Source organism: Pagrus pagrus, assembly GCF_965226575.1.
Source record: "Pagrus pagrus genome assembly, chromosome: 13".
NCBI classification, from domain to species: domain Eukaryota; kingdom Metazoa; phylum Chordata; class Actinopteri; order Spariformes; family Sparidae; genus Pagrus; species Pagrus pagrus.
Genome location: NC_140197.1, coordinates 4877155 through 4900678, shown reverse-complemented (window position 1 = coordinate 4900678; position 23524 = coordinate 4877155). Strand labels below are relative to the sequence as shown.

The 23524-nt window shown below is 39.3% G+C and overlaps 1 protein-coding gene across 3 annotated transcripts in view; it reads left to right on the top strand.

Annotated features, from left to right (window-relative positions):
- The window catches only part of igf2bp1 (insulin-like growth factor 2 mRNA binding protein 1), a 64038-nt gene extending 41548 nt beyond the window's left edge, over positions 1-22490 (top strand). The window contains exons 4-15 of one of the 3 annotated variants that reach the window (XM_084371404.1): positions 6222-6273; positions 8993-9056; positions 10308-10601; positions 11801-11935; positions 12084-12206; positions 12455-12590; positions 12721-12837; positions 13172-13288; positions 13687-13761; positions 13908-14039; positions 14239-14352; positions 15095-22490. In XM_084371404.1, the coding sequence (XP_084227530.1) occupies positions 6222-6273; positions 8993-9056; positions 10308-10601; positions 11801-11935; positions 12084-12206; positions 12455-12590; positions 12721-12837; positions 13172-13288; positions 13687-13761; positions 13908-14039; positions 14239-14352; positions 15095-15256 (1521 nt within the window). In that variant the 3' untranslated portion in view covers positions 15257-22490. Of the gene's footprint in view, positions 1-6221; positions 6274-8992; positions 9057-10307; positions 10602-11800; positions 11936-12083; positions 12207-12454; positions 12591-12699; positions 12838-13171; positions 13289-13686; positions 13762-13907; positions 14040-14238; positions 14353-15094 lie in introns of all 3 variants that reach the window. The other 2 variants (XM_084371403.1, XM_084371402.1) reach the window with 2 other exon arrangements.
- Positions 22491-23524: the final 1034 nt, after the last annotated feature.

Below are 23524 nucleotides of genomic sequence, written 5' to 3'. Positions count from 1 at the left end.
ACACTTTACACCTACACCTACACTTTACACTTTCTTGGCCCTGGCACGGTTGGAAGAGGTGTGCTTTGGCATGGTATGATTGCTCATGCACGAGCACAAGTATGGGTGCGCATCGTGGACATGAAGTATAATAATGCGTATTACACTGCCTCGCATAATCAAGAAAATCCAGGAATGTAAGAGGGTTATGACCAAAAATGACTCCAAAGCCACAAAGTCAGTAAAGTTATGGTCATGTTCTCTGTGATGTTCTCCATTGTGCTGCGACCACGCTACGACGTGATGACGTATGTACAAGAGGTAAACATGCTCAGGCCCAGTAGCGGCCGGAGCAATGTGAGTACAGGCCAGCAGGGGACTGGGGAGGAGGGACTATCGTGCTTCGGCATGGGTACAGAGCGACTGGTGTGAGTGTGCCCTACAGTCTGCTACTGTGACTTTACACTGCCAGCAACCACATCACATTCCTTGCACCCACAACACAGTCTTTGAACACTTTGTGAAATTAGGTGCTTTTGTTGTATGCATGTAATTTTCCGAGAAAACCAAACCACAACAACACTCAGACAAGCATCTGTGACTACAATCAGCTAAAAAGGCTCCAAACAGGCAATCTGACTTCTGTCCTGTCCATAGCCAGCTCACTGACATTTTCCTCAATAACATTTTGAGTTGAACAAAGTGCTGTAAGACAGGTTTCCACTGAAGAAACAGAATTGGTTTTCTTCTTTAATTTAAGCTCTGATTCTTATCTTTAAGACACAGACATTTGAGAAGGTCTTTTTCTAACAGTGTACTACCTAAAAAGAAACAAAAAACTCTCCCCACGTATCCTTACTCAGTGTTTTAAATGCACCAATGGCCTTTGTGGCCAACTAATCCAAATCTTCCAATCAGAACAAAACTTTGTAGAGGGATCAATAAAAGTGCTCGTTTGAAACAGCACAGTCTCCAGCCGTGTGGCCATGGCTACACTGTGTTTCCAAATCAAACAAGCAGAAACACAAGCAGATACTTTCATCTACCAAAAAACAATTACCATATTTGTAAACGTGAAACCACTGGATAGTTTCTTCCTAACCCTAACTTAAATGTTTTTTGTATTTGTGCCAAAGCCTAAGCCTTTGTCATAAGCACAGTGTTGTCAGAACATAAAATTGAAAATAACCTAAAGATACATAAAGTTACAACATAAAGAAATGTAACATTCACTTATCTGTGTTTTGCAGAAACATACATGGCCAATATTTATTCTGGCGATTAGATTGCATTTTGGATAACAATTTGGAAATTTTGCTCCCAAGTGGCCAGTATTAGTACACTTGTACTATATACTATACTATGACATTTGTGACAACACTTTGCTTATTCTCTGGTTGGGTTTAGGCACAAAAGCACTAAGTAAGGGTTAGGAAAAGATCATGTTTTGTCTTAAAATACCTGGTTTTGTTGCCACAAACACAGTTGGAGATGTACCGACATCTCATCAAATATATCCAGTGGTTTCACACTTACAAACTGTCCTGGCTTGCCATATGATAGAATCACTTTACAAATCCTCTCCCTTCACATCTTTTTGACGTTGAATTAAGAGTTTGCCTGCTCAACACTGTTGTGACTATCACAGCCACGTCATGTAGGGTTTAGTCAGCTGTGTGGCGGTGAGAAAGCAGGGTTTCAACTTCTCTTGACATAATTACAATTCTTCCAGAAGCTAAGGATGTTCTTTTGGAGTGAACACATTTGTTGTTGATTTGTTTGAAAAGAATTGTAATTGGAGTCTTAGTTCCACTCAAGACACCAAAGAACAAAACAGTTGTGTAAGTTCTGACAGTCAGACTTCAGATGTTCAAGTGCCAGTCAATATCTGTCTTTGTGAAGCGGAGGGAGAGGAATAAATAAATAAATAACGTACGCAATAAAAGCCTTACCGTGTCTGACTTGCAGCATAAAGCAAGAGTCATAGAAGCATCCCTATCAGTATTAATGGCCAGAGTGTGAGATTTACATGAGTCATCTGGTCAAAGAAATCATAACAATGGCTGCCACACACACCTGCGTTGGACATTGTTTCTCTCGTTGGAGGAAGTTATTCTAGCTGCCCCGCCCACTCTGAGAATCTGGCTCAGTGTCTCTGGTACTGAAAGGTTTGGAGTAAAGCTTGTAATGCCAGCCATGCTGACCCTGCTGCCAACATGTGCACCACTTGAGTGGTTTATGTGTGGTGTTTATTGGTCATATTTGCCTTTGCCTCAGCGGGCTAGCAGTGAATCATAGGCCACACATCTCTGTGTAGATATATATGATGGCTCCAAGCAGAAAGAAAATACTTTGAGTTGAAACTGCAGGTTGCAGCGCAGCTGGGAGATGAATCCAATGGGAGCCCAGTGATTAGAATTGAACATTAACTAATAGTCATGTATTGATCTACTTATGGGCAGCACTAACCTATTGATTGTTAGTCCCTAATTGCTTCAGTTATGTCGACACTTCAGCTGGATGTCTACCAAGTACCAAGTACAGAAAGATTTACCAACCACAGGAAGCTGATGTGCAGGGTGATCTGGATGTACAGTGAATCTGATCATTGACTTGTGTGTGCATGAACTGCTGTACAGCACAATACACTCACAAACATACAAACAACACGGGTAAGAACAGCATGAAGATCTGAGCCTGCAGACATGCCCCTGTGCACTATGCACAGCACTATTTACGTAGCAGCATCATGTACAGAATAAACAGCACTGGAGATGTGGCAGCAGAGGAAGGCCAGCAGGTTTGACTCTCATAAGCAACTGAATACCTAGTAGTGACAATAAACCACTTCTGAATGAAGAGGACATTTTATGAAGGGTATCATGATTCTCCAAATCCAAGATTTAATTAGACTTCCATTAAATTTTAAGATTATGATTTGATTTAACCACTTTTTCCCCAGCACTGACAGTTATGCCATTATTAGACTATCTGGATAGGTATTGTAAAAATAAAAAAAACATCCCATTGGTTTCACACCTTGACCACTGTCTAACTGCAGTTTCAAGATTCCAGAGTTCAACAAAAAGTACCATTCTTCAGTGACTCAACCAAAAGAAACCAACTAAAAAAGTCAATTCAGTTTGTTACAATGTTGGGTTTCTGAAATCTGTCTCAAGTTAACCATCTTTCTCCAAACAAATCCATAAAGGATCTCTGAAAAAGAAAATATCTCTGATACTGTTGGACCTACCTCTGGTACCAGTCAATTGATAGTCGTGCACACATTTAAGTGTCTGGAAGTTGCAGCTGCAGGCGACCAGCAAGCCAGCTGTGTTGTCTTTGAAGTGATGGTTTTCTGTCAGAAGCACACATTGCAGGGGTGGAGAGAAATTGATAAGCCCATTTCAATCGATTTTTGATTTAGAAAGAAAATATAGCACCCCTCAATTTATAGCAAGAAATAACTTACTTTTACTTTTTCTAACTTAAATTTAGTTTGTATCTAGCAAACAATATCACACACGCACGCACGCATGCACACACACACACACACACACACACACACATATTAATAATATAGAATATAATAATATAGATTAAAGGTTTCTCCAGGACATAAATAGATTACTGACAAAATTTGGAAAGCACCATAAAAATACTGTCAAAGTGCTCTGAACAAACACATGCCATATTTAAACAAACAAAACAATAAAAAATAAACATAATCATTATTTTCTTGGATAAAGAATGAACAGGAAATCTCTCTTGGTGTGTGTATGCGTATGTGCACCGTTATTGTTTTTTGTGAGGGTGTGGCACACTGCCTGCCTCCTTTTGGCAAGCAAGTGTCTGTGGAAGTGGCTCTCTCTCTCACTCTCTGTGTGTGCGTGTGTGTGTGTGTGTGTGTGTGTGTGTGTGTGTGTGTGTGTGTGTGTGTGTGTGTGTGTGTGTGTGTGTGTGTGTGTGTGTGTGTGTGTGTGTGATTTGAATATGTGCCAGATCATCTCCCTCTCTTCCTTGTCTCCACCGCTGTGATCGTGCCATGTGTGTCCACACGAGGGCGACGTCTCTCCGCAAAACTGACTGAAACGTTTCATTTACATGCTGCTGAACATTAATGAGGGTCAGATGTCTCATCAGCATCCAGAGAATTAATACAGCATCATGTAAGACAGAGGTGCTGAGCATGAGGAGGGGCATAGGAAACATTCTTTACTCCAAAATAAAAGAATCTGAGGTTAAGTAAAGGAAGCAAAGACTGTAATGTGCGAGATATATATGCACACACATATATATATATATATATATGTGTGTGTGTGTGTGTGTGTTATTTAGAAATAGGTACAATATTGCATGTTGGGAAAAACAAAGAAATATCAGACTGTTCTATGTATTTGTCTTTATTTTTTGTCTAACAAAATGTTTGTGAAAACAAAATACTGTAAAGTATTCCTTGTGTTTACATCTGATACAAACTGGTGAACTTTGTTATCATGTCTTCTATTGTGAGTATTGAGAAAATGTTAGCAATATCTTCTTTAAAGTTGGAATCATCCTGTCAGAAACGGTTAGATTTGGAACATAGTTACAGATAAAACTAAAAAGAGCGTCACTTTTACTTCGACTTTTAAACTTAAAAGCTCATTGCGAAGACCCTTGATGTTGCGATTCAAAATATCAGTCATCATGATGAATAATATGTGTCAGAAATAATAGTTTCACCAGACTATTTGCAGTTGATGTCACTCTGATGCTAAATATTTGTATAAACTATTCGCTGATGTACCAACTGCAGATATATTCCGCCTCCAGTTTAGCTTTCCTATGTTTCCTTTTCAGCCAATTTCCTCTTACAATCACATTTTAAAGAATGAATAATGGATCAGATTTCTCTGATTGGCTGTTCCTGATCTGATCACACGTTATTAATTATGTGATCACTTGAGAACTGCTTTTGAATTTTTTTTCTCCCACTATACTGTAAGTCACTTCATATATGTGTCTTATTGCTCAAACTTAGCAAAGAACATCCCTCTGTTGGCTCTTTATGCTTCACTCTGAAGTGTCATTCTTTTATGATCTTTGATCAGCAGCAGCAAAATTACTGCAGTTAAAGGCAAAATATTTTGAATCAACTCTAAATGGACCAAACTATGTGCACCTCAAAGGGGTTAGAGAATATTGTTTTTAGACAGAAGAAATCATCAGGTAAAGGAGATGACTGGTTGATCTATGCAATACAATGTAGATAAAATTTAAACTTAAACCAATCCAAGTATAAGAAAATGGATCAAACGAGCAAGGAGATATTTAAAAGCCTTTATTATAGTGACTAAATCATCGAAGTCATACAAAAAGGGAACATGTGCCAGATTGCCTCTGGTTTAAAGCAGCACTATGGTGAAGAAATGTTAATGAGAAGAGAAAGATCTTCATTGGCTGATTTTTTTCTCTCTGCCTAAACAAACTAAATAATCAAACTCTCTTTGTTTCCAAGACTGAATAAACTGAATAAACAAATTGACTTTAAAGGACAACACAGTTTATACTGTTTAACTTTGTTTATATGTGGCGGACTCTGCCACCTTTCTAGCTTCAAACAGCGTTCTGGGACCTTATTTTCCTCTGAGAACAGCTTGTTTATTCACTTATGGAAAAACTTTTTTTTTCTGAGTTTGTGTTATTACCACATTCATATTGTAAATATTAAAATTCTGAGTTAGAATTTCTCCTCTAAAACTATATAGTGCCCCTTTAAGTAATTAAAAAATAGTCTGTCAGTGATCGATGTTAACCAGCAAAATGTTGAAAGGCTTCTTGAGGGCCCTCCCATGCTTGGGCCCCTGGTATTTCGTTTCATCGTGATGCCCTCTGTCCATCCAGTCCCAATTATCTGACATCAGATGAGTCGAAGAAAGTTATAATTATAGTACAATATATTGTACTCATGACTGGTATTATCAAGAAGTGTATTTATATTTTCTTCTTAATGCAGATATAATTACAGAGACATCTCTTCTGTAATGATGATGACAGAAAGATACATTTGGAATTCATTGTGCAAGTGTTTCCACATGTACCACACTGAAATACATTAAAAGAAAATTTATTCAATTATAATGCTAAATGTGTCTTTTTTTTAGGCTCGGGTGCATTCTGAAATGTTTTGTCTTTTTCACATGAACTGACGGTGTTCTTTCCTTTCTGTTCCTCTCTGTCTGTCTGTCTGTCTGTCTCAGGTGCTGGATGGTCTGTTGGCCCAGTGTGGGACCGTCGAGAACTGTGAACAAGGTATGATGTTTTCTTTGCATTAAAACTTAAAGCTAACTCAAGGGTGTTCCCATCCATGCAGTATTGTGGTCACATGTGGCACTTTGCACTTTACATTTCTGACCCTGACAGCAGCTGTTTTAACATTTGATATCAAAACCTACACCTGCAGTCATGAGCTCTACAGCCTTTTACAGCTTTTCAACTGGGTTGCCGCAGGCCCTTGAAATCCTTGCAAGTATGTGAATTTAAAAGGGGGGAATCAAGGCCTTAAAAAGTTTTAGAAAATAGATATAGGTAGACATAAGTCACTGAAAGTGATTGAATTAATATTTTTTGTGCATGAATAGTTCAATATTTTTTTACTTACAAATATAATACAGACACAAATATAGATGTATTTTCAGTCACAACAAAAAATGAAAATGAAGAGGAATTGTAGTAAAATCTGACTAGAAGACATTCAAACACCTTATTTAGTTGAAATAGTAGAAACAGTGATAGATAATGGTATGATTCATACTGAAGTTCTTTGTCCACTGTGGTGGACATTTATGTAACTCCTTCCAAATAACAGAAAAATAAGTTGTCTTTGAGTAAAAACAAACAATGGAAAAAATTATGACTTTATGATAATTTACCGTCTATGCATGGAAGGATTAATTAATGTCTGTGAACTTCTCAGTGTGCTAACAGTAATTAACATGGATCCATGGCTCATACTATGCCATGTTTGGCCACTGAATCTGAGGGAATTGGGCCTGGAAAGTCATTGGAACATCCTTGAATTTGATGTTTAAGAGGATAGGAACCCTGTGCTCTCCATTTGAAGAGGCGTCAGGACACACCTTTCTTATAAAATTGGTGCCATCAGAAATGTATTGTAGATAAAATTAACTGAATGAAGTTTGGTTTCATTCCAGAAGTCTGCTTTAAATTAATAGTTGATGTTTTAGTTTAACTTCCATTTTTACCTTAATGTTGGCATCCTAATTAATCTATGCAAATATGTCTTAAACTTGTGACTTTTCAGAAATACTGTTATTGGTTTCCTTGCTAACTGTAAGATGAGAAGGTCAGTACAGTAACAGGCTCCAGCCAGTAGCTGCATGGCTGAGCTTAGTGTAAAGTCTAGTGTCCTCTGCCAGTTTACCTCGGATATATAGATTCATTAAAGCACCTACACTTTTTGTACTTTCTGACATCAGAAAGTGTTTTGTTGAGTGATTTGGCCAGCCAACAGTCTGGCTGTTAACCCTTCAGTCTTTCAATTGCTTGAATACAGTATTAAATTGAGTGTCTTTCCATTGTTTTATGTGTGTAAATGAATTTTTGTGTGTACTTGTGTTCAATTTGAAGTATATATAAGCATTCTAATTTGAATTGAATTGAATAATCACATTTGGAGAAGAAAAAGCTCTCTTCTCACTCCTCCAAAGAATTTCATGACAAAGCTGAGCTTTGGGCCTCTAAACTGACATCAGGGCAAAAAAAAAGGTCAATTTACATTGATCTAGAAATATGTAGTCATCAATCATACTCATGGCCTGAGTAATACCATAATTAATAATCAAATACACTTTAATGTACTGTATGTGTGTGTCTTAAATGTACAGAGAAAACAGACTCACTTATGGAAGTAATTTCTGTCTGCTAGAAGGGTTTGACTTGCTGTTTACTGAGCTCTGAGTTCACTCTGATGTGGTCGATGCATCATTTTGCAGAGAAGTTTTCCTGCCAACGATGGTAGTGACAACAATATGTTAAACTTTTTTTTTTTTAAGATTTAATTTATATTTTCTATATATGATGTACACTTCAACGTAAACAAAACAACCCATAATCTTAATGAAAAAATGAAGACAAAGAAAACAAAAATAACAGACGTAAGCACACATTTATACAAGACATCAAACAAACAAGCTCAACTCAGCCTCAGTATGTCATACCTGATTGACATAAATGAGATATATTAAATAGAAATAAACATACACATACATCCTATATAACTTCAATACCATTTTTCTCTATTGTGTACCCACATATTTTTTTCCATCAACAAGTTAAACCAGGTACAGGACGATCCTTTAGATTCTGACCTCTGCGTGGTTGTTTTGACTTTCTGTCCTACACAGAATGAAAAAATAGTGTAAAACAAACCATAACCAAAATTCATCGAGCCAAGTTACAGTAGAAGGCCATGTGACACTAGAATTCAATTTAGTCACAATCAATGTTAGGATTAGGGTTGCAGTTATTTACTGGTTTCAGTGTATACTTTGGTATTGAAATCTAACACATTTAGTGGTGTAAAGAAGATAAATCAAGTTTCATTTCGATCTGACATAATATTTTGGGAAATTACAGTAAGTGTTTGTTCAATGAAAAAACCCTTTTTTCATTAATTTAGGGGTCTCTGTAACTGATGATAATAATAGTTCTAATTGTGTAATACCGTATACTGTGATACAGTGATATATTCTGGGATGGTTATTGTACTGTAAAAAGTCTCACATAATTCCACCCTTAGTGAGGATGAAGTTTCTTTCTCCAGCTGCCTGACTTGGTACACCTTGAGCTTTCATTCAATTCTTTTACCTGAGCAAAGACTTAAGAGCAATCCAAATCTTTTTTGACCCATTAATAAAGAAAATTATGCTGTATCTATTACTAATCTTTGTTTATTTATCTAATATTTATTCATGAATCTAAGAGTCTGTCTTTTTCCTCTTTCTCTCAGTGAACACAGACAGTGAGACTGCTGTGGTAAACGTCACATATGCATCCCGGGAGCATGCCAGGCAGTAAGTTACTCCATCCTTCTTTAATCTCTCGTTGACTCTCTTGGTCTCTTTCACACAGACCCTTTTTGTACTCTTTTACAGTCTTTTTTTTGTAAGATAAAAATACTTCAGTGTGTCACATATATTGTTTAGATCAGAGGTGCTGAAACTCAAACTTCATGTTGGGCCACGGGCCAAAAGAAAACACCTATTGTATTGTTAAGATGGTAAATGGTACGTGGATACCAAGTTTTTTTAATTAACTGACTTCCTGCACAAAGTGTCACTCTGCCCGCTGTCCTCAAATTATGAAGAATAAATCATCGTAAGGGATCCTACATATTTAAAGTTTACCTAACAAAAAATAAAATGGCATAAACAGAAACTAATATTCTATTTTTTTTCTGAAGTCAGTATACTTTTTACTTTTCCACGATACATTTGACAGGTGAAATTGAACCTTATGGTGGACCAACTGCATATATATAGACACCAATATAGACATATAGGTGCATAGAACGGTGATTTAAATAAGTATATCAATAAAAAAGATAATGACATTTTCTGTCATTTGTATGTGTATATGTACGCTCCACTTGTGACATCTAGTGGTCACTGAGAGGTACTGAGTATAATGTGTTCAATACACTGAAGGTAAAGAGATGAGATTATTTAGGAATTATCTAACAATTTCAGAATTTATTTTTGTTGAATAGTTTAATGTTTAACAATCCATTTCCCCTTTAAAGTAGCTGCTGTATAAATGTTGTGGACAGAATTGAATAATTGCTTTGGAAGATTAGTGCACTAGTGGCAGTATAAAGTATCATTATTTAAAACGGGAAAGTACAGATTATTAAAACACATCGCCATTTTCAATCTGTAGTCCCTTCAGACATTACATTCAGAAAAGTATTAATTATTCAAAAAATAACATTGTACAGCTGACAAGATGATGTATTAGATAATAAAGTGGAAACAGTCCAGCAGTGTCACTATTTCTATATATTCCTCTCACTTCACTTCCATTTAATGTGTTCACCAATTTGTATCTTTCTGTAATTGCCATTGTTGCTACTGTTAGTTTGTGTATATGTATGTATGTATTCTAATTATTGCTATAACTGTAATCACTGCTTTGACTATAACTTAACAAAAAAAGCAACAAAATGCAGACTACAAATGTTTGAATGATATCAGTGGAAGTTATTAGGATGCCACATGTATACATGCCAAATGCAGTACATGACCCTCTGTCCGTGTCCCTCTCAGAGCCATCCAGAAGCTGAATGGTTACCAGTTTGAGAACAATGCCCTGCGTGTCTCCTACATCCCTGATGAGAACTCTGAGCTGGAGGGAGGCCAGAGGGGGTCCGAATATGGCCGTCGACCTGGCTATGGCCCCCGAGGAGGGCCCCGCGGTGGTTCCCCGAGCTCTGGGATGCCCGCCAAAGCTCAGCACGTAGACATCCCTCTGAGACTGCTCGTACCCACACAGTACGTCGGCGCCATCATTGGCAAGGAGGGAGCCACCATTCGCAACATCACCAAGCAAACGGCGAGCAAGTGAGTGCCCACTTTATTTGTGTTCAACACAGACAGGAATGATGTCCACAGTGTGTTCCTGTTGTGTATATGTTATTTATTTCTGAATTAAATCAAATCAAATCAATTTTATTTATATAGCCCAAAATCACAATCACATTGCCTCAGTGGGCTTTACAATATGTACAGTGAAAAAAAGATGGAAGAAACCTCCCTGGACGGACACACATGCAGTAGATGTTGCGTGTACAGAACAGAACAACAAAATCACAGTCCAGAGTTCATTGACAGAATATCTGATACAAGTAGATTCTATGAAATATACTAAATTATATATAAAACATATTCAATTATATAAAATGAGGATTTGTGTGTAATTTTCACTCACATATATAAAGACACACACTCAGACTGTTTATTATTACAGAGAGATCCACCTGGACTGGGAAAAGAAGGTTATAACTAATAACTAATGTCAAACAGTTTTAATTTGTAACACTAAAAATCAACTAACTCTGGGCCCATATTTATCAAGCCTCCCAGTCATCACACTGAAAATGAGCCTCGAAGTTAAGACTCCTATCTTATAGTAGGACTGAGAGTCATTTACAGAGTGTGAGGGCCTTGTGTGAATGTATATTCAGAATGAGTTTAGTGAGAATTCTTATTTCTAACGAGGTCCTTACATATGAAAAGACAAACACAAACATGTAATGTGAAATCAAACAATAGAAACTAAATCAATGAAAGCCAAACTAAAAAAATAAATACATTTATTGCTAAGGTTGCTGTCAATCCGCTATGCAGCCCAAGAGTAGTCAAAATTATATTGTATCAATGATATCACAAATATCTAAATCAAAATTCCTCGTTCTGCAAAACAGGAACTGAAGTTTACCGGCACTCACATACACATACACAAGAGAGTGACTCCAATATTATTCCTACATAACACATGCCTGAGACATTCAGTTCTCTTACACACAATGCTCAATCCAGTGAACAAGCCTCGACACAGTTCCTACATCAAATTAAAGCACAGTTAAATGTTATTTGCTTCAGCTTGATTTCTTTGAACTGCCAATGGAAGTCTCTTAATTTGCAGATTTATGCGTATTGGCTACTCTACTAAAGTGTTGGACTATGTTACCATGGTAACTCAGGAAGTACTGAACCTTGGTTACTTGATAAAGGGATTTGATCTTTTTCTTTTGCTGCAGGATTGACGTGCATCGCAAAGAGAACGCTGGTGCCGCTGAGAAGCCGATCAGCATCCACTCCACCCCTGAGGGCTGCTCGGCCGCTTGCCGCATGATCCTGGACATCATGCAGCAGGAGGCTAAAGACACCAAGACGTAGGTGTTCAACAACAGTCCAACGTGTTTTATTCAGACGAGGCAGCATAACATAATTCTGCAGTTACTCTATTTAGAAGGGAAATATTTGGAATATTTGTTTGTTGATAAAAATATTCAATTCAAAACTGGTGGTTTCCATCTGCAGTGCAGATGAGGTTCCTCTCAAGATTCTGGCTCACAATAACTTTGTTGGACGCCTGATCGGGAAGGAGGGGCGCAACCTGAAAAAAGTTGAACAAGACACAGACACCAAGATCACCATCTCACCGTAAGACACACACACGCACGCACGCACGCACGCACGCACGCACACACACACACACACACACACACACACACACACACACAGTAAGTCTCAAAAACCTCATTCAGCATTGTGAATTAGGGTCATAAGGGAATTCTCATGGATGATGAGTCCAATTATGGGATAGAAAAATATATACATAAAACCAAACAAATAAACAGATCACTGATTGGCTGTATGTATCAGTAACCAGTCCCTTCTAATGTGCACAGCCTTCAGGACCTGACACTGTACAATCCAGAGAGAACCATCACAGTCAAAGGCCCGATTGAAGCCTGCTGCCTAGCTGAGGTGGAGGTCATGAAGAAGGTCAGAGAGGCCTACGAGAACGACATTGCTGCTATGAATGTGAGTCATCATCCACACACACACACACACACACACACACACACACACACACACACACACACACACACACACACACGCGCTCACTTGTAAACCAATTTCTAACCTGCAGCCGTCTTCTCTCCAGCAACAGACCCACCTGATCCCTGGGCTCAACCTGGGTGCTCTAGGCCTCTTCCCCTCCTCCTCCAACATGCCCCCACCCCCGCCTGGAAACTCCACCTCTGGTGCTCCCTATGGTTGCTTTGGGGTAAGAACACCTGCTCTATAGATTTCTTGAGATAGACATCAGTGAAAACCACCTTATTAATACATTGCTTTTGTCCTTTGAAACCGAGTAACTCCACTTTTGCTGCCAGGTGTTTCTGTCATTTGAAGATGTGGTTTGAGAAAATTCTGAAGTAGGCAAAAAATCTTAAAAAAGCCTCTGACACACAGGGAAACTAAAATGAAGGTTGTTTTTATCAAATGACTAGGAGTACTGATGGAACTGAAGATTATGGTGCCCACTGTTTCTTTTTCCTTATTAGTGTTGGTCCCATAATGTATGTATATAATGACATTTTTGCTCTGTGTGTGTTCAGGCTCCAGAGCAGGAGACAGTCCATGTATACATCCCAGCACAGGCAGTGGGAGCCATCATTGGAAAGAAGGGGCAGCACATCAAACAGCTGAGCCGCTTCGCTGGGGCCTCCATCAAGGTGTGTACTTAATTATCAGACATGCTACATGTTGAATAGGGATTCATATCACAATCATTTCTACAGGGAATTGTAAAATATAGCTTTTGTGACACCTACTTTTATACTTAATGTTTGATTTACTCACTGATGAATCACACAGTTGAAAATGTGAAATTGTAATCTCCTAAGGCAGCAAAGAAGCAAATACAACATTATCCACAGGTGTCTTACAATTAACATAAATATGGTGTGAAGTAGGGTTGGTATAGTAATTATACATATTTCATTAGACTACTAGTAATATGAAAAGTATAATAATATGTTTAGTTGTAGAACCCATGACTTCATTGTGTCTCCACTTGTGTAACCAAACCTACACCCTTGAAGATCAGTGATGTATGTCTCCTCTCCTCCAGATTGCCCCAGCTGAAGCTCCAGACTCTAAAATGAGGATGGTGATTGTGACAGGACCCCCTGAGGCCCAGTTTAAGGTAAACACTAACAAGACATTGCCAGCTGATAAATGCTAACTCATTAATTTAGCAAGGGATCTTAAATGGTACCTGATTGGAATAAGAAACTGCTGTTAAGATGATATTAAAATTGATTATCAATGTCTTTGTCTGCCCCCCTGCAGGCTCAGGGTAGAATTTATGGCAAACTGAAGGAGGAAAACTTCTTTGGACCAAAGGAGGAGGTCAAACTGGAGACTCACATCAAGATGGCTGCTGCCGCTGCAGGAAGGGTCATTGGCAAGGGGGGCAAGACGGTAAGCCACCTGAACCCTTCCCTTTGGTCCCTTCACGTATTGCATGTATTGGTAGCCACAGCAGGATTTCTGATCACTGGAGTGTCTTTCAACATTCAACTCTCAACTTTGTATACTAACTTCCTTTGCTGTCAAACCTAAAGTGTTCTGCCATAAGATAGTTACTTCCTCCTGAAGTAACCAAAATGTGTGTCTCCAGGTGAATGAGCTGCAGAACCTGACAGCAGCTGAAGTGGTGGTCCCCAGGGAACAGACACCCGATGAAAATGACCAGGTCATCGTCAAGATCAATGGACATTTCTACGCCAGCCAGGTACTCCTGTTGTTGCCTCAATAGGCATATTTATAACTTTGTCAATTTAAGAGCATGTAACTCTCAGAACAGGAGTTATATTTTTTCTTTCTAAATCATATTCATATCCCATGAAAACATACTACCACATTTTAGAAGAATACCTATGAATTGATATTATTGTCAAAATCTTCTTAAATTGCCTGCATAAACCAATGTTACCACTTCTTACTAGCATTGAAATGCTGACATAAATAATAACACTAACAATTAACATTAACAATAATAATTGGCTTTTGACAGGTACTTCTTTGTGGTTCTTCATAGCCTAATGTCCTTGTCTACAGAACTGATTTGTGGTCGATTCTGGGTCCATTGTTTTTTTACATGCTTTCCCTTCACCATATAATTATTAGGCATTGAGTATCATTGTATTTTATGCAGATGATACTAAATTGTATATTCCTTTCAACCTTACTTATATTATTTTCTCCAACTTAAACTCGCAATAATATGTCAATACACCACTAATACATAAAGTTGATATGACAGATGGTCTGGTTTGGTCTCAATCACCTGCTGAGAAAAATATTTGTCATTTAAACTGCTACTGTGAGTTCCACTATGTTCACCAGACCTGTCTACAATTTGGTACTGGCACTTGGTACTAATGCTGATAACAGGTGTATTTTTATTCACAGATTGTCACTACTGCGGCTTTCAATTTGATACAAACCATTCTCCTCTCTCCTCTGTCCTCCAGTTGGCTCAGAGGAAGATCCGGGACATCCTGACCCAGGTCAAACAGCCACAGAAAGGTGGGATGGGCATGGGCTCGGGCTCTGGCTCAAACCCCCAGGGCTTCACAGAGATGGGCAGCCCTACACAAGGACTGACTCAGGATCAACAGCCACGCAGGAAGTGAGGGTCCCCGCAACCTCCTCACATGCCGTGGGCCCCCCCCACCTGACGGACAGACACATGCACGGACGGATAGACAGACGAACGGACGGACACAGGAGAGCGACACACGGACCCAGCGATAGACAGGGAGAGATATAAAGAGGGAGGGAGTACGCCCGATAGCCAGAGAGAAAGATCAGAGTTTAGAGAGAAAGAGAGGAGATGAATAAAATCAAAAAGATGAAATGAATTAAAAAAAGAGGATAACGATAAAAAGAAACTTGAGAACAGAAACCAGATGCCAGGCCAGAAGAGAGACTGATTGAGGATGGAGGGATGAAGGAAAGGAGGGATGGAGAGAGGGAGGGGCGGTGTCCTCCCAGTGTGCCTTGGTAGGGCTGCAGCCATGTCCTCTTCTGCTGCAGCTGTAACAGATCCAGATCAGGCAGGTTTAAACAGTATGACCAACATTACTCTCCTTGTTAGAATGGAGACTTTATGCTGTTGTTTTCACCTGTCCACATGGGTTCAGATGTACAGCAGAGGGGAGAGGCTGGCTGAACAAATCTTTGTTTCCTGAGACACACTAGCAGGGGCCCGTTTGTTCCTCTGTTGCCCTCTACGCACCTCTCCAACCATCTGCAGTCAGTCCTATATTTTAAGGGTGGTTTTTTTAAACATAGAGATATATGTATAGAAATGTTTTATTCAGAGCTATTATTGATAGAATGCAGTGAGGCGGAGCCGGGAGAGGGAGCAGGGAAACTGCTGCAGTGGCACAGGGGGTAGGTCACAGGTCTGGCATTAGCCCCACCCACTGCTAACCTCCTAGCCAATGAAAGTCTAGCAGAGGGGCCGCAGATGTTAACACTGCTCTTTAAAGACCTCTCCGAATAGCGGAGGGATAAGAAGAAAAAAAAGGAGAAAATGAGGTTGTAAATATATAATCTTCATGTAAATGTTAAGAAGTGCTGCGTCTGGCCGCCTTGCCTTTCTCTAAAGGGGTCTTCTGTATATTTCCCAGTCCCTTGTCTATGATATGTAGCATAATGTAGCCTACAACGAGGCCAGGGGCTGGGGAGGCACTGAGCACCCCCTTCCACGTTTTGCCGTGTGGCGGAAGGCGCAGCAAGAGACAGTAAGGGGAGCGGAGGTCGCAGCGGGTCCTGCAGTTCTATTGCAGCGGCTTAGCTAACACATGCTAAACCTTTATAAAACAACTTTATAAAAATAGCCAGTAGCTATGCTAGGTGGCTAGCGGCCCGCAACCTAAACGGCATATTTTATATATATTATATATATATGATATGTGAGTTAGCCCGGCCCCTCGGGTGAATGTATTGAAGGCAGCGAGGACAGGTCAGGTGTGAAGATTTGCTACACCTGTATGAATTAGTCCTGCAATGACAGACAGACAAGGTGTGTCTGAGACTTTCTGCTCATTGCCTTCCTCCAGCGCTGGATATTCAAGGCCAGTCTTGGACAGGATGGCTTTCTCCTCAGAGACCATCCCGGCATTAAAGCCATCCTTGTTCATTTGGACCAACATGGCCTCTAATGCTTGTATTAATAAAAAAAAATGTTTAAGACTGGCCTTGGCCGAGCGCGGGAACCAAACAGGCGAAGTCTTCCAAAGTTCCTTGCCTCGAGCTCAGAGAGGGTAAAATCAGTCTGAAGGGGAGCGGCTTCCTCGTTCTCTCTCCCAATCTGCCAAAGGCCTGTCGGCGGAGCCTCCAGACCCTGCCTGCGTATGATAATGAGGGGCAGGGTCTACGTCTGGACGCTCTCGCCAAGATTAGATCAGATTAGAGAAGAAATGAAAAAGAAAAAACCTACCTCAGGGTAAAGTTACCTCAGTATTACTAACTTTTTTTTTTGCTTGCTGGTGTTTTATATAAGAAGAAAAAAAAAGAAAATAAGAGCTGATAGTCCTGAATATTTTTTATTTTTTTAATGAAAAAAAGTATTTTTTTTTAGGTATTGTCTTGTTGCTTTGGTTATTTTTTTCTGTTTTTTTTTTTTTGGTGTGATGATGGTTGAATGAGCTCAGGATGACGAGGAGGCTGTGTTTTTTCCCAAAGCAGAGAGAGATGAAATGCTGGTCTAGAGAGGAAATGGGTTGAGTGCCATTTTGCCTTTTTTAGGTGAGGACACATGCTCTCTGTCTTCCTGAAGTGTGATTGGAACAGCCGTTGTCTAAAACGGAGCATTGGTCTACGGGGAGTGGTGTTAACACGAGGGGGGGTTCCTGAAGTGCACACGGTGACCCAACACACCATTGGGTGCTCCTTTTACTGAGCTCATGTCATCAGAGAGGTAATACTAATGATTCTCACACAGACCCATCTATCTCCACCTCAGGCTGCAATTATGTCACTGCGACTACCCATTCTCTTGGCTAGTGGCCCACCTTGTGCCCTGAAGGACCTCCCTCTCCTGCCTTATTATGATGACATCATCATGAAGCGCCAAACATTATAAGAGGGCTTTAAGTGTTCAAGAAGTTAAGTTTCTCACCCACAAAGAAGACACATGAGTGAGTGAGCTTCAGCCACTTTCCACCCAGTGTTTCTTTGCCTTTTTCACCTGGAGGTTGGGAACTTGTCAGATCAGAGTTGTGTTGAACACAGCAGTAGAGGTCCATCTACAGTGTAACTGTGCATGGAGACAGAAGAGAGCATTCTACCTACACACAAGCCTGAACTAGCTCTGACTTCTCTGAATGTGAATATTTATTACCTGTGCACTGACCACGACACCTCAGATGCTCCCTGTTGGCTACATGTGTGCTTGGTGTGTGTGTGTGTATGTGTGTGTGTATGTGTGTGTGAGAGAGAGAGAGAGAGAGAGAGAGAGGGAGAGAGAAAGTGTATGTGGATGTGCGTTTGTGTTAACTGGTTTTAAATGTTCATTTTTGTCGGGGATATGGTTGGGTGAAACTTTAGAAAAAGCAGAAAAAAGTAGGACGAGAACCTATGGCCCTCCGTCTGCGTTCCAACTGGCAGCGGAGGGAGAAATCCAAGAACCTTTGAAAAAATGGGAGCAAAAGAGAAAAGCAAGAGAGTTTAAAAACAACGTAACACAGCCGAGTAATGGATTTAAACCTGTACATAAGATGTTAAAAAAGGTGATCACAATACTTTTGTATTTTTGGAGAAAAAAAGCATAAAAAATCAGATTGGGAAAAGCCGTGTAGACAGGAAAGATTGCTCCAAGCCAAGTCACTGAAGGACACTGCCAGATAACTCACAATCTTTTTAATGTCTTACCTGCACTCGGCGACATACACCGCCAGTCGTCATCAGCAACACCACCAGCTCACCATCAAACAGGGAAAAGTCTATTCTATTGTGTCTATGCTTCCATTTTTGTCCAGAGAGGGTAACTTCACAGATCAACATGATTGTCCTGTGTTAAGTTTCCACCTCTTTCCAAACCATAGAGCTCTGTTCACAACCACCAAGACACGCTATTTAGGATTCATTATTCAGCCTGCAGCCATTTGGATTGGTTAGGATTCATTTCTCTTATTTTGTTTTTGGTTATATTAAGTTTTGACAATACAGCAAGCTTTATTTGGACATGACATCTGGGACGTACTGTTGCACTAATTGATGAAATATGTCGACAACGTCAAACTATCAAAAGGACTGAGAACGTCCTGTAACACCTGATGCAATTCTTTAAAGAAAGAAAGGTGGAGAGGGAAGGGAAGAGGAGAAGGAAGGACGGGAGGAGGCAAGGAAAGAGGATGAGTTAGGGATGAGGTGTTGAAAAAACCCTTTCCTCCATCACCTTTTTTCTTGTTGTTCCCTCTTTGGTCCTTCCACAAAAGAATTTCAAACTTTCTCCTTGTTGGTTTTTGACCTTTCTGTACTCCAGGAGAAGAGTGAGATGTTTTTATTTCCTTTTATTAAAAAAATCATTTCATTTTTGGGAGCGGGCGGGAACATAAGGGTCCCTCGCCCTCTCTTGCGCTGGTCTCCATCGTGTTCGTTTTGCTCACTTCTGTTCAAGACCTTTTGATTCTCTTACTTTAACAAACTTTGTCTTTTTTTCTTTTCTTTTTTTTTACAATCGATTTTTTGACTCTTTTTGGAAAATGAAAAATAGTTTAATTTGATCACGTTTTGTTCTTTTGTTTTTCGAATGCACAAATCTATTAACAAAACAGCTACTAAATACAATGAACTACTAACATGTAGCTCAGTACATGACAGTAACTGTGCCAAACACACAGGAGGTGGCTCAGTCCAAAATGCAGTATAGAGCCATTTTGAGCAAATAACCTGTAATACTGGATGAATAGAAAAGGTCTTAAGATAACTTCAGTAGTATTCAGAGAGAAGATTAGTACGTTCAGATGGTGATATCTCATCTTGGAACTGAACTCTTCTCACTTTGTTTTTGTATGTACAGTAGAGATAATACATTTTCTGGTTGCTGTGTCTGAGACACACACCATGTATACTACTCCTGCTATGTGGCAGTAAGAACGGCTCACACAAATCTAAGCCTGCATCCTGACTGGGACGGAAATCATTAGGGCTTTGTGGTGTGTCATCAGATCCGGATTATTTCTGGGCCCCAAAGTGAACCCTCTGTCCTTTTTTATGCAAGTTGAGTGATGTACTGATAAGTTGTATCAGTTAGGACAGAGTTTGGCAGTGTGAGGTGCCACACAGTGTAAAAACATAATCATTATAGTTGCCACACGCTAAAATGTAAGCATCAAACTTTTGTTTTAACAAGCTCATTCCAAAACTTTTTAAAGGTCAATACCAGTGTATGTTTTATCCAATTCTCTATAAATTACAGCTGAGCATTTTCTAAAACATCATATACCATGTATGTCCAAACCTGATGCCATATTTAGGATTGTTTCCATTCATTTCACAAGGCTTTAACATGAAAAGTTAGATCATGTGTCACAGTGAACATGGCTGGATTAACCTGTTTGGGGGCCTTGAGCAAAAATTTGCTCTTGGGGCCCCCCTCTTCAAAAATCTTCCTATGGTGTTAGCATACTTTGTTGATATAAATTACTTAAAATATTTACATTTACGCTTTAATATTTACTCTCCGTGGAACTGCTGTGTTGTGTTGGAAGCCAGTCATTAGTTTATGTTAGTGAACTCTATTTCTAAACCAACATTAGCTAGCTATTGCTAAATGTCCACTGCATTCACTCGCAGGCAGTGCAGTTTATGAGAGCTGTTAAACTGGGCAGTAGTCCATACAGCTTGCTTTAGAAAATGCTCAGCACTAATGTCAAATATGTGCGGTAAACTCACTGGTGTTGTCCTTCTTTTTTAAGATTGGAAGCTTGTAGATTCAGAGTTTTGAGTAAACTATCTTGCCCAACTTCTTGTTTGTGGCAGCAGAGTACAGCTTTGCTTTCTCAACCTTACAACATGTAGCTCAGCTCTGACAGACAGAAAAAAGACAGACAGACAGACAGACAGACAGACAGACTCCAAGCTCTTGTGAGGACAGTTTGCAATAAAACGACGCAAACTCCTCCCTGTTGTTAACCCCATCCCCCCCCCGTCCCTGAGCAGAGACGGGCTCCAAGTCTCGACAAATTTTGAAGCAAAACTCAGCAGAGGGACACCATGTCGAGACGAAACAAACAAACCTCTTGACACATAACTAGGAACGCTACCTCAAAACATAAGCAAACTCAGCCAGAAGATTGTTTCTTTTATTTTCTTTGAAGACAAACAGACAAGAGCAAACAGTCGGTCAGTCGGTCGGACAGACACACACACAGACATACAGGACGGACAGTCTATGTTATAGTCACAGTTTTGTTTTTGTTTTTCCACTTCAACTTTAATTTATTTTTCGGTTTTTGAAATTTTACCTCTCCAGCTTAGAGATGGGACTGTAAAAATAAATGAGTAAATAAGAAAAACGACAAAAAAGACAAAAAAACCCAATATGGACACATTGTGGTGTGGGGTGGCGTGGGCAGGCGGGACGAGGGTTTTCTTCATGTGTCGGGTGGAATATTGGGTAACCTGATTGGTCCATGTACGGCCCAGTCATAACGAGGTGATATCTTTGTTCTGGGAACAGTTTCTATTTTACAACTTAGCTGTTCAAAGCTGCTTCTGGTCACTCACTTCGAATCAGAACTTGACACCTCAACTTTTTTAACCTGCGTCTGACCGTTAAAATTACCCACAATCCTCATTCAGCTCTGCCCTGCTGCTCCACTTCCCCTCCCTGTGATTTCACCTCCTGAATCAAGGGGCACGACACCTGTAACCATGTAATTGTTTTGTTGATCTACCTCTTGGGAAAAAAATAGGTAAATGGTAAATTTTTTTTGAAAAAGGACACAAAAATAACAAAAATAACAAAAAAAAAGTTGCTCGAAAGAAATATAGGTAAATGAATAACTGGGTAGCGGCATCTCCATATACTGTAGTGGATAGTTTATTAAAGGAAAAAACTTTTACTTCTTCCAAAGATGATTTTGTTTTCTTTCTCCATTCATAGTTACTTTTCAGGATTTTGAAATTGAATAATGATCTTAAAGGGGGAGACAAAAACTTACCACCTGTTTTAATTTTCTTCTTTAAAAAAACCCAACATAAATGAGATTTCTTTATCCAATTTGCATTTTCTTTTGTTCATTTCATTAAACTTACACTTTTTTTTAACTTCAGAATTACTCGTCATGTTTTATTTTGGTTGACTTCTAATTTTTTTTCTCTCTTTTTTTATGACAGCAGATTGTATCTCTTGTGTTTGGGTGCATTTAGCATTTTTCTTTCTCTCTGTGAAAAGCCTACATTAATTAGAGCGCCCTGCGAGGACCTTCTACACTGATCGATGATCTATTTTCACTTCTAATAAGTCGTTTGAAAAAGCAAAAGGACCTGTTGTTTTAGCTGACTGTGTAGCTGCAGGTGGAAGGAGGAAGGCCCTGCATCATTTCTGTTCTCGTGCCGCTCTGAGCTGGAGAAAAACAAGTCTAATCTGATCTGGGCTCAGCCTCCTAAACTGAAAATAATTGATCGTGCAGCCATGACAAGACTGTTCGCTCACGGCCGGCTGCTGAGATGAGCGTGAGAAGGTTTGAGGCTTCCTCCTTCCACCAGATGGCGCCTTTGGTCTTTACAGTATATGGACTTTCACCCTCTGCCTGCCTGATTCCTTTAGTCCTCATCAACACTTGTTTTAAACTCCTTGTAAACAAAACAGAGCATAGATATGAATGTGTTATTAAAAGATAAGAAAACGGACCCTCTCGCCTCCTTGTGGTCTTTGAGTGTGCTTCATTAATCACACATTAATCTATGATGTGTAGCTCATGATCCCACCCAAGAATCAAAGCAATGGGATCACATTTTGTCAGTTGTTGATTTGGGTAACAAGATTTTTTTCTTTTCACATATCATGTAGTTGTTGTTATTATGAGCCTCTACCAGTTGACATGTGTACTGTTTGTGAACTTACTTGAACTTCAACTAAACTTTTACTCATAGTTATTTGGCCGTTAACAATAAAATGCTTTATAAACTATTTATTAAGCAACTGTAAAGGTTAATAAACATCAGCTGCAACTTTAAAATAAACAGTTGCTTTATAAATGGTTATTAAAGCATTCACTGTTTGTTCAGTCAAATAACTGTTAACTAAAGTTGCAATTTACTAATGATGGTTATTTTAGGGTTTTTAAGTTTATTATAAATGTTGACAACGAAATTTAAACATGAAACATGTTAAAGAGATAACAAAAGATAAAAAATGTTCATATATAATACAGTTCAGTCCGTCTTAAACTGAGTATTTCATTTCGGTTTGATTTCATGACCTCACCATTACCCACTTACTAGCTGACTGTTGTTTATCAAAGCATATCATAACATCTAATACTTGGTAACATAATAATGATATGGTCATTTAAAAAATATACAATGGCATAACCTGAGATTTACTGTACTGACAACAGTTTATCATAGAAAACTTTGTATGAACTTTGTTCATTAACATGTGCTGGCGATAGCTGCGGCTGGAGGCATTATGTTTTCAGATTGTCTGTCTCATTCTTGTGAGTGTGAGATCTCTACAATTTCTACAAAGTTGGCACAAACGCCCACTTGGATTCAAGGATGAATTGATTAGATTTCAAGGGTCAAAGGTCACTGTGACCTCACAAAACATGCTTTTGGCAACAATTCAAGAAGTCATATGTTAAAGCAAGGCCATGCACAGCCTTAAAATATATAGTAAGTTTTATAGTCAGTGTGAAACCTATCAGGGGGTTCAATGCAAG